General features: G+C 42.3%; 1 protein-coding gene across 1 annotated transcript in view; it reads left to right on the top strand.

Annotated features, from left to right (window-relative positions):
* Window positions 1–12,487, top strand: part of CDH13 (cadherin 13) — a 592,471-nt gene that overhangs the window by 119,184 nt on the left and 460,800 nt on the right. The window contains exon 2 of the mRNA XM_028740139.2: window positions 1,042–1,153. Coding sequence (XP_028595972.2) covers window positions 1,042–1,153 — 112 coding nt within the window. The remainder of the gene's footprint in view (window positions 1–1,041; window positions 1,154–12,487) is intronic.

The following is a 12,487-nucleotide window of genomic DNA, read 5'->3' as shown; positions in this document are numbered from 1 at the left end:
AAGAGTACCACTGTGTTGAAAACGTTCCTATCCTTCCTATGCTGTGCAGTGCAATATATTTTGCTTCCCAATTTGCCTGACAGGGAAAGCAATGTCTCCATTGAAGTATTGCTCTATATTACAGATATTGCTTACATCATCTTATTCATCCTTTGCATGCTGGTGGTCCCAGGGCTGACTCATGGGAGCTCCAGTTAAAACTATCTCAGGTTGCCATGTTGGATCAAAATAAATAAAAATAAATAAATCAAGCATGCCAACTGATTGGCAGTAGCTCTCAAACATACAGAGTTTTGGACAAGAATATTTCCCTCTCCTGCCAGGGACTGAGCCTGGGACCTCTTGCAGGCAAAATATGTCCTCTACCATTGAGCATCATTAAACTCCCTGTTCCCTGTTTGCAACATTGGTGGCTGCTTGTGGGAAAGGAAATTGTAAGCTCAATGGTGTCATGGTTGGTAGGTAGCAGCCCATAATGTCCCCGATAATGGCTACTTTGGGCCTTAATTAACAGATTTGCACCATGTACAATTAGTCCCATGGACTCCTCATTGCCTTTCTTCCCCCCAGTGCCCACAGATGTTAACATTTCAAAGACATTTAACAGCTTGCTTCTCAGAGACTGCTTCCGCACACACTGAACTTTCATGTCCTGGGAGATTACTGGCACTCAAACACTGAAATCAATGGGCAACCCAATAGGACACACACACACACACACACACGCCAAAGATGAGTGTCCTGAAATACCTGTTTGATGTGCTTTGTTAACTGCATTAGATTGACTGCATGGGAAATGTATTTATGTCACTTCCTCTTACAGTTTGCATGAAAGCTCCGCAGTACACCCTCAAGGCAAGAACTAGCAAACTTAAAGGGAATTTTTTTAAAGTAACTAGCAAACTTAAAGGGAAGGTGTGATGTAAGGGAGCATTTTTAATCTCGTGGAAAGTTAAATCCAAACCTGCTATCATTTGCAGAAGCCAGCATGAGCGGTGAACAAGCAGATATGAAAAGTCATTTTCCCCTTTGTTTTCTCAGGTGCTGCTGCATGTGTTCACGGAAGATTTAGAATGCATCCCTGGATTCCAACAAAAGGTTTTTCATATTGAACACCCGTCTGCATTCATGGCGGACCAGCCGATTCTGAATTGTAAGGAAGCTTATTTTCATATGTCATTTCTGCACACGCACACAAATTGTATTAACCACAGCCTGTGTGTTCCTATCATTTTTGGAATATATCAGAAAATTCATTGTCCTTGTGACAGGCTCCCCTCTGTTGTTCCTACAGGAGTGTGATTACTTCTATTTATTTTATTTTTATTATTTTGAAAGCGGGAGAGGCTTTTTCTAAACCCGTATTAATACAGACTTTTCTTTGTATTATGGCTCTGTGTTGAGTAGTTCCTGTCCATTAATTAATGGTTGGCTTGAATATTGATGTGGACACTGGGAATAATCACTGTACCCTTTCTCCTGAATTATTTGGTTCTTGAATTAATTTGTTGGTTTTGTGCTGATAACGAGTGACTATGATAGAGAACCTTGAGTTTCAATTGAGTGCGTGTCTTGCAACTTGTCCACAAGATGTTCCTGCTATGTGTTTAACCTCAGAATGTGCTACTCAAACCTTTCCAGACATTTTCTTATCCTCTGCATTTGAACCTCTGGTGACCAACTGCTATTGCTAGCTGGGAGTATGAAAGAACTGCATGGCCAAATTCCATTTCCAGTAGACAGGTGTTGCATTAAAGTGCTGGCACTGATGGGAAGAGGCTTTGTGTGCTTGGCAAGCAGATAGCACAAGGCTAAATGGTCCATAAAGTCTTAACTGTGCTTTCTGCACTTGAGTTGTTTGATCAAGGTACTAAGGGGGAACTGGAGAACATGTAGTGGTGTTGCCATTCATATTTCTGGAGGTTTCATGACCGATGGATGAAGTGTTGCATCCACAAATGTCTTGGATTTGAGCCAAGGTTGTCCAAATATAGTGTTGGTGGGATTTCTCATAGAGGAACTACAGAAAGCCTCGACTGCATAAGACTCTTGATACGTGGTTTGGAAGAGTTTTTTTCACTTGTCTCTGTGGTGACAAAAGTTAATGGTTCCTAATGCCTGGGTGGAGCCAGGAAGCTAAGCTTGAACGCTGAGAAGATGGAGATGCTGTGGGTTGATGGTTCCAATGCGCAGAAGATGGGCCAGTTGCCTGTGCTAGATAGAATTGCACTCTCTCTGAAAGAACAGATTCAGAGTTTGTGGGTGCTCCTGCACCAATATTGGTGGCTCAGGTAGCCTCAGTGACTAGGGATGCCTTTTACCAGCTACAGCTGCTATACCAGCTGTGGCCATTTTTGGACAGAGATTATCTGGCCACCATGATTCATGTTAGGCTAAAGACTCAATTACTGCAATGCATGCTGTGTGGGGCTACCCTTGAGCTGCCCAGAGTGACTGGGCAAACCCAGCTGGATGGGCAGGGTATAAAAAAATAAGTTTTTGTTGTTGTTGTTGTTGTCCAGAGACTCCTGCTGGCGCAAAATGCTGCAGCTAGATTTTTTATGGGAACAGACTATCACCAGCATGGAACTCCAGTGTGAATAGCTTGCATTGGATTCCCATACCCTACCAGGCCAGGTTCAAGGTTCTTATATTAATTAACAAATCCCTTCATAACTTGGGTCAAGGAAACCTCAGGGACTGCCTGATCCATTATATCCCTGCTTGGTCACTAGGGTCTTTGAGGAAGTTCCTGTTAGTGGTCCCCCATGGCTGGGTTGCATGGCTTGTATCCACAGAGGGTCATGTGTTCAGTATTGTGCCACTTGAAATCAGAAAGGCCCTTTCCCTGTTGAACATTTGGCACTTACTGATCACTTATTTATCCTTCAACAGGCTTTTAATTGAATTCTGTTCTTATTGTTTTAATTCATTTTTAACTATTTTTAGAATTGCTTTTTTTAGTCTCCTGTGCACTGCTTAGAGACAACTGTGATTAAGTGGCATACAAATCACTGTAATAAATAAATAGATGCCTGATGACCACCATTCTCAAGGTGTGTGAAGCAAACCTTGTGCATTCATAACAGTTTGCTGGGGAATGACCTGACTTGTTCTCTGCCTGTTTTTCATATGTGCCATCCTTGGACAGAAGAAACAATGCAACTCTTCCATGTTTCCCAGTTAGTGTGATATAGACATATCTCAGCAATGCATGCTCTCAGTGATACTGGATCTGCATATTGTAGGGAATTTTGAATTCCCAAGAAGAAGAGTTTGAATTTGATATCCCGCTTTATCACTACCCGAAGGAGTCTCAAAGTGGCTAACATTCTCCTTTCCCTTCCTCCTCCACAACAAACACTCTGCCCAGTGAGGCTGAGAGATTTCAGAGAAGTGTGACCAGCCCAAGGTCACCCAGCAGCTGCATGTGGAGGAGCGGAGACGCGAATCTGGCTCCCCAGATTACGAGTCTATCGCTCTTAACCACTACACCACACTGGCTCCCAAATAATTCTCCCTGTAAAAAATTTAAGTGAGTCAAAATACTCTCAGTGATTTGAAGTCCACTTCCTTTGAACAAAAGGGAGCTTTAGCTGTCTAGTTGTCATTACTATTGGACATCTTGTTTTGATGTTCAAGAGGCTCTCATGGATATTCGATCCTTCTAGGTTGTGTGTGTACAAGGATTCTGCCTGCATTTTACTGTGCTTGTTTCAAGGATAGTGCACATGTTGTTCTAGAAGAACATGCTCTAACATCATATCCCCGAGGATCCTTTCTTTTTAAGGGCACATATGCTTGATTTTTGAACATCATTCATTCAAAAGGGCTGTGGCTCAGTGACACTGCACATGCTTTGTATAGAGAACCCAGATACAATCCCTAGCATCTCTATGTAGGGACCGGGATGACTCCTGCCTAAAAACTCCGGAGAACAGCTGCTGGTCAGGATAGTCAGTAATGAGCCAGATGAACAAATGGTCCAACTTGGTATAAGGCAGTTCTTGTGTTCTAATACACCACCCCACCCCGTGCTCAATAGGCTCTAGGGCTTAATATGACTTCCCGAGAATAATTTTGGTCATGCAAATCTTAATGCCAAGCTAATAAAGGTACACTCCACCATATTTAATACTACTTGAAGGTACGAAGGTAAGTGTTGATAAATTCACTGGAATGTTTAAAAAAATGATGTAGACCCCTTAGTTCTGCCATGCTTTTGAAATTATGGAAACAAGGCAAGGATATGCTACAGTGTGAGTTTCCATCATACACTGAAGATGTACATTTTTACCATGATTGTTGGCGCTTAAGGTATTCTTGTGGAACTTCCTCTTCTCTTTTGGTTAATATATGCCATGTTGTTTCTGCTTGGGATATATTTTTTTAAATGAGCATTCTATACCTACACTATTTTACTTTTCCTCCTGTTCCTCCTTGTCCTCTTCCTGCCTCCCCTTCTTTAATTGTATGGTTGTATTGCTGTAACCAGTCCTGGAAGCTTATGGTGAAGGGTGGGTAAGAAATCTTATCAGAAGTTAAATTAAAATTTCCTCAGAAACTGAGGGGGCAGGAGGAAAAGATGGAGGGAGAGAAAGAGAACTGGTTGTTAATTTGAATGAGCATTTTGGCCATAGTTCCCAAGGGGGCTTAGTGGTCTCAAATCAAGCAGGAGGAAACAGCCTCATTTTTTTTTGCCTTTTGGCCACCTCAAAGTGATGTGCAGTTGGAGGGTGTCTGATTCAAATGTCTTGTTGGTTTTTTCTTTTCTCTGTGTTTGATCCTATAGAAAGGAAAAGCTGTTTCAGCCATATCCAATTGCTGCTTCTGTGATAACCAGCAAATTGCACTGGTGTGAAACTGGCATAATAATTAAGACACCGTTTTTAATATTAAGTCAAGGAAAGACAAAGCAAGGCTGCTGCTTGTTATCTTGTTGTTATTATTGGTTTCTATTGGTTTTTTGGTTTGTTTATTGCCTGAATAGGATATTCTGTTTCTCAATGTTTGATGTTTTATTGTGGTTTTATATATGATGTAAGCTGCCCCGGTGGCTGGGGAAACCATAAATATAATAAAATTATATGTATAAAACTATCATCATCATCATCATCATCATCATCATCATCATCATCATCTCTTAGTGATCTAAGAAATTAGGCAGTTCTACTCATCAGAGACACCAAATTGGTATGATATATCATATTCCACTTCAGTGGAATGTTGGCCCTACACTTCTAGCCAATTTAATTAGTTCAGAAGTTCTAGGTCTCAGTCATGATGGATTAAAGCCTGTATTCTCATTAGACACAAGGGGCATCAAGGCAATCCACTATGCCACACTCTGGGCGAAGTCAGCCCACTGCTACCCTGCATTAGTACAGTAGGTGCATTGGATGCATGAGGCCACCTGGAGGGAGTGATTTGCCTGGGGCCACATTCATGCCACACCCTGAAAGCACTATGATACCACTTTAAAAAGTCATGACTCCTCCCCAAAGAATTCTGGGGTCTGTAGTATGTTAAGAGTGCTGAGAGTTGTTAGGAGATCCCTGTTCCCCTCCCAGAGCTCCAGTTCCCATGATGGTTTAACAACCAGTCCCTCTTCAATGGGAACTTTGGGAATTAAAACTCTTCAATGAGAATATCCTAACAAGTCTCAGCACCCTTTATAAACTACAGGTCGCATAATTATTGGAGGGATGCCATGGCTGATCAGAATGTATGTGCTTTAAATGTGTCTTAAGTCAGTGGTATGGAGATCCAACCTCCAGATCCAAGATGGATGTGTCTTTCATAGCAAGTGTCCCAGAGTCCCTACCAGGAGCAGCCAATTCCCTTTGGTCCCAACATTTATGGGGCTCAGCTGGGGCCACCCATTCCTCTCCCAATTAGGAGAGGCATGTGTGCAGCTGGAAGGTTGAGAAAATAACAGGTCAATTATATTAGCCTCTCCTCAAAATCTTTGAAGCTCTGAGAATTCGATCCACATATTTTCAGTGTAGGATGATAGCAGTGTCCTACTTGAGGGGATTGCTTAGCAGAATGAGATAAGAGATAAGGGCAAGAGGGTATAATCAAACCCCAAGATGGATCAGTGTGGAAGAAGTGCCCCTAAACCAGAGGCTTTCCAGCCGACTCATCAATATTTTTTATTGTCTGTTTGACTAGGCTGAGCACTTTTTTTAATGTTGCCATTACTCAAGAACAGTGTAATTTAGTCGTTGCATCTGCATGTGCAGCCCACCATGAGTATGTAAATTAATAGAGCAAATATGCAAAGCAAGTCTAACGGTGATTGCTTTTGTAGTCTTCAATAAACAGAGTACTTTTAATTCTCAGCTGAAGATTGAAAAGAACAGTCATATTTTGTTGTAGGGAAACATCTATCTCCACCTCCCCATGCTCTGCAAATCCCCTTGATATTTTTAATTTAAACAGAAACATGCCACACATACCATTGCCACTGTTTCCGTCAGTAATTAAGAACGGGGCTTTTTTTTTTTTTTACTTCCTTCTTATGTATTTACTACTTAGTTGTAAATGCCCTTGTGTTCATTATTCATGAAAGTTACGAGGGGAAAGAAAGAGGCAGAAGTGAAGAGGCCTCTCTCTCTCTCTCTTTATTATTTGCATGCAGGCTGAAGCAATAAAAAAGTTTGCTTCCCACATTCAACAACCTTTTAAAATGCCTTGTAGTGAGATATAAAACAAAGTGCAATAAAGAAGTTTGAAACAGGGTGGGGAGATGAATGTTTTGCCTATTAATCTATGAAGGAGAAGGCATCATGAGAACGTAGGGAGAGCGTGCTGGATCAAGCCAGTGATCCAAATAGTCCATTATTCTGTTCTCACAATGGCTGTCCAGATACCTCTGGGAAGCCTATAAGCAGTACCTGAGCACAAAAATGCTGCTGAATTTTCCAGCAGTTGGTATTCAGAAGCATTACTGCCTCTGAACATGTAAGAAAAGTCTCACCATTATGGCCCACAGCTGTTGATAACCTCCTCCTCCTCCATGATTTTGTCTCACCTTTAAAAACCCTCCAAATTGGTGGCTATCACTGCCTGCAGTCGGAGCAAGTTCCATAGTTCATGTGCTGCATGAGTCGAAATGGGACATTCTAATCAGGAGCCAGGGTGGCTTTTGTAATTCTGCAATGTCCCGCTCAAGTCAAGACTGTTAAGGGATGTGATGTGGTGTACTCCAGCCCTAGAGAAGTGTCTTTTCCTGATGGATAATAGGATTGGAACAAGAAGCAGACCCTGGTGGGAAAAGAGGCTTCTCCAAGACTCAGTTATGCCTTCCCCTGCTCTGCCTCAATACTTACTTACTGATTGTTTGGTTTACAGAATATCTTCTTCTTGATATCTTCTTGCTTATACATACACGTCAATGCTTCTAGAGTCTTTCTAACACTGACTTCAGAAGCAGATCATCTTTGTATTATGAGCCGGACTGTTATAATAACAATGATAACAATCTTTAAAATATTTTAACAGAATGAATCCTTGCATCCTGATCCTTTGCATGATTCCTCATAAGTGTGAGGAATTTGAAACATGTGGGCCCTCAACCTCTGGTTCTGAGTGTGAAAAATTGTCTTCTTGGTTTGAGTTGACTTGAGTAAGTGTGTGTGTGTGTGTGTGTGTGTGTGTGTGTGTGTGTGTGTCATTATGCAAACACAGAGACACAATAAACGACTCAGGTCAACTTGAAACAAGAACACAATTTTCTACTGAAGTCTCTGAGCATGTTTCATCCACCGCCCCCCAAAAGCAAAAAAAATATGCCTGAGAGCTCAAGAGAATTTCAGATGACAAGTAAAAATGGAACACAGCAGGCAAACTCAGGGTAGCAGCAGTAGAAACATTTCTGTCGGTGCACCTAATTTCTCATTGTTGCTTTCCTCTCTCATTTTTTTTCTTCACTTTAGCTTTTGACTAACCTACAAAAAGGTAGCTAAAATGTTCTGCCCCACCCCCCAGCTTCCAGTGTTTCTAAGGAAATCAGCATGACTTCAACTTAGATCTTCTTGGGTCCCAGAGACACTGGTAAATGTTTCATTGCTATAATCTTTGAAGCCATCCTCTAGATATTTAGCCGCTGCTGACATATTTATGTGGCAAATGACACCCTTCTTCATCTAGTTTACTGCAGAATTATGGTGTTTGCATCCTGCTCACCTTATTCATAAAAATATATATATACCACCAACTTATATAAAGTAACAAGGCAGTGTACAACAGACTACAGACACTCACGAGTCTTAAGGTCAGCAGAAGGGACACTTTTGGAAGTTCCACCTCTCTCAGAGGTTCAGAGGGGAAAGGAATTCTCCGTGGCAGCCCCTAAGTTGTGGATTTCCACCCACACAAGATGCTGCTCATTGTTCATATTAAAGGGTTTCAAAAGGTAATTGACCCTGTTCTCTCACTAGATACCACCTATGGGAAATTTCCATTGACTCCGTCAGCATTATACTCCTGGCTGCACGCAGCTCTTTAGCTTCAATAACCACCCGGGTTGGCAAATTTCTAGCAGTGGCAGTCGTTGTTCATGCGGGGATGATAGAACATCACCAAGCAACCCTGCTACATGCATAAAAATAATCATGTTGCATTAATCATGTTTTACTTTTAACATACACGAGTTGTGGCTTTTGCGGGGGGGGGGGAGGGTCCTTTTTTAAAAAAATGACAATAAATGAAATGGTATACATGAAAAATGAAGGCAATTAACAAAAAGCATTGGGATGGCGTGCTGTGAATGCAAAGCCAGGAAGAGCATTGCCAATGATTTAAATGTCAAAACAAAGGCAGTTGTGACCCTTACTTGAAAAGCTTTAATTTGGATGTTAATTAATGGCTGACCTCTTCTGTCACTTACGTGATGGATTGCATTTTCTGGGTGTGCAATCCTTCAGATCGGGGTGGGTGGTTGTCTGTCCATCGGCAGGTTCTTGCGTCTGCTGGATTTTAATGAAGAATTTCCTTCCCAACCCCATTCATTTTGCCCTGGTGCTGTTAGCTTAATTTACTTCCACTGTGTGGGATTTATTAACTGATTAATCACGGTTGCTTTAAGGTGTCTCTGCTGCGTTCTTTGATGAAAGTTGCACTTTTGTTGAGCCTAACAGCAGGGTCCTCTGAAGAGCATCCAGTACTAGAGCAACTCATCGTAGGGGGTGCAGATTTTGTAAACACAACACAACACGCCGGAATACAAAAGCATATTCCCTAATGCTTTCCTATTAGTGCATGAAAAACATACATAAGAGAAAGGCATAACTCATTCCTTCTGTGCACACAGCACCTGCTTTCAACCTCTTTCCGACATTCCTAAAGGTCAGCTTTGGAAATGCAGCATTGGGGAACATCTGTGCCCCTCCAGATGTGGTAGGACTCCAGCCTCCATCATTCCCAACCAACATAGCCAATGGTGAGTGATGAGGGGAGCTGTAGTGAGCTACAGCTTGAAGGTTCTCCATCCACTGCTTCTCCATCCCTTGCTTCACTTAAGCACTGTCACCTGAGCTGGATGGTACTCTGCTCCTAGCTGTGCATCTTGGTCCTTTTAAAGCCAGAAGAGCCATAGCTCAGTGGTAAGAACATTTGCTTTGCATGTGGAAGGTCACAGGTTCAGTCCTCAGTATCTCTAGATAGGGCTGGAAGAGACTCCCTGCCTGAAACCCTGGAGATCCAAAGCCAGTCAATAATCACCCAGATAGTCTGACTCTGTATAAGGCATATTCCTGTGGTTCCCATGGAAATTTTGAGCAAGTTATGATGAAGGCAAGCAAAGCCCTTCAGGTTATTTTGAAATTTGTATCTATGTATATGAATTAGCTTATGCAAGTGCTACACAAATGTGTGACTCCCTTTTTGGTGGGACATTTCCTCTTCATTGGGAATGTGGCTGCCCTACATCTGGTTGGGCACAGCAGAGAAACAGGATTGTGCTAGACCAGGGGTTGGAAACCTCTGGCCCACAGCCCATATCTGACCTGCCAGTCCTCCCCATTTGGCTCTCCAGGCCATTTCATAAGAACATAAGATGAGCCTGCTGCATCAGTCCAGTGGTCCATCTACTCCAGCATCCTCTTCTCAAGATAGCCAACCAGATGCTTGTAGGAAACCTGCAAACAGAGTCTGAGCAAAAGAGCACTCTCCCCTTTTGCAGTTTCCAGCAACTGGTACTCAAAACCATTGCTGCCTCTGACCCTGGAGACAGAGCATAGTCATCATGGTTAGAAGCAATTGATAGTCTTTTTCCTCCTTGAATCTGTCAAATCCTCCTTTAAAGCCATAGGAGATGGAGGCCATCACTGCCCCTTTTATATGCAAATGACTTTTCAGCATCTTTTATTTCAGCTAAGCCATGTCCACCTGCCCTCCACCTGCCCTGACAAGGCTGCTTGGGAAATGCTGCACAAGGGACTCTGCAAGTTCCTAAGGAAAGAAAAGAAAAAAATGCTCGTTTTTTTAAAAAAAGGAGCATTCTTTTTTTCTTTCCAAAGAGAGCAGTTTGTATTCAAAGCGCTTCTTCCCAGTGTTTTGAATACAATGATTCCTAGGATTCTTTTGATGTTCTCATAACATGCCATAGATTTGGGGGGGGGGGGAGCAGGCAGGCAGGATTTAATATCTTGGGGGGGGGAAGTGATTTGAATTCAGCTCTTCTAGGCCAGGCTTTCACACACAATTTCATACCATTTTAGTGCATGTTTCTCCCAACACACTCTTTGTGTTTTCCCTAATGTAATGCATAATATTTTCATGAATGTTTTTGAAATCTTATTTGGTTGGAGAATGGCCACATCCACACCATACATTTAAAGAACTATGAGGAAACAGTTATGGCTTCCTCCAAAATAATTATGAGAGCTATAGTTTCTTAGGGGTGCTGTTCCCCTCACACAGCAGCAACTCCCAGAGTTCCATGTCAGTAGAGACTGGTTGTTAAACTACTCTGGAGAATTGTGACTCTGTGGGCAGCTGTTCCAGCAGTGGGAGAGCTGGGAAGCAGAGCTCACTCCCATACACGCCAAGCATAGGCACCAGGTCTTGGGAACTCTGGGTGCCAGGGCACCCCCCAAAAAAATTTGTGGGTGATTAGCACCCACAATGCGAGGCTGCAACAGTACCTCCCAGACCACGCCAGAAGTTCTACCAGGCCTCCGAATGCGACTTCTGGTAGAAACCTAACGCAACACGACATCATGGCATCACAACACCACGTTACATCACGGGCGCCATTGGGCACCCATAACCTGGGGCCAAAGTCAGCACCCCTGGCACCAAGTGTCTTGTAAAAAGGCACAACCTGGATTTTTTGCAGGAGATCATGGTTTGGTTACTGCATGAGATTGTGCTAACTGTCACCTGGGGACAGCCATTCCATTAGACTGCCTCCGTGTGAGATGTAGGAAACAGGGCTTATTTAATCAGCTTTGCTGGAAGCCTAGCTTCATCAGGGACCTCCTGTCCCTGAACTGTGCCAAATGATCATTATAGGGACAACTATGGAGTTTTGATTTTCTCTTGGTTGGTTTGTTTGCTTGGACTGTAAGCCTGTTGGTATGGACTGTCTTGCTTTGATTGTATGTAAGTCACTATAGGAGTCTCCCAACAGGTCTTAACAAATTAGAGCTGCTAGGTTTTTTGGAGAGGAAGCCATGACTGTTTAAAGTGCTATCACAGTGCTTTAAATGTTTGGTGTGAATGATGGACAGTGCTGCATGGCACCACTCTCAGAAGTGTAAGTTTCAAAGGACAGCTCTTATTCAGTGGGTCTTTATTAATTTATACACCACTTATATGTCAGTATATTAATTTATACACACTTATATATGTGGTTTACAACTAGCAAATCAATATATAATTAAAATACAGAATAACAATTCTATTAGGAACTAAAACAACCTTAATTAAAATATACAATGAAATGAGCCATTAAAAGAAAGGCAATTACAACAGTTTTAAAAACAGTTAAAACAATAAAGTCAGAAGTTGTGTTCTGGGGAATATGTGCCTAAGCAAGTGTGTCATCAGGAGATGTCAGAATGCCAACACTGATAGGACTTCAGGTAATATTTCAGAGAGTGTGGATTATGTTGGTCCACACTGTATTGTGAACCAAGCTGAATTTCTTTCACATCCCTGCCCTTGTGTGCATTTTGTGCACTTTAAACCACCCTTCATTAAAGGATGTAAAAGACGTGTGTGTAGGGGGTATGAATTTGAAACCTCATTGCATATAGGAGAGGTTTGTGCTTGCAAACATCTTCACAGCATGTCTTTCTGAGCCCATCACCGCATTGCACAATTTGTGATGCTTCTTCTTCTTCTTCTTTTTACACATGATCAAAGCTTGCAAAGAGCACAGTTGAGAGCTGCCAGGTGGCCAAAACAGTTGCCTCTTTCCAGCCATCCGTGTCAGCTTTTTAATAGGGCCTGAGGGGGGAAATGAATTCTGAAAGAG

This window comes from Podarcis muralis, chromosome 7 (genome assembly GCF_964188315.1).
Source record: "Podarcis muralis chromosome 7, rPodMur119.hap1.1, whole genome shotgun sequence".
NCBI classification, from domain to species: Eukaryota; Metazoa; Chordata; class Lepidosauria; order Squamata; family Lacertidae; genus Podarcis; species Podarcis muralis.
This window is presented reverse-complemented; position numbering and strand designations above follow the sequence as displayed.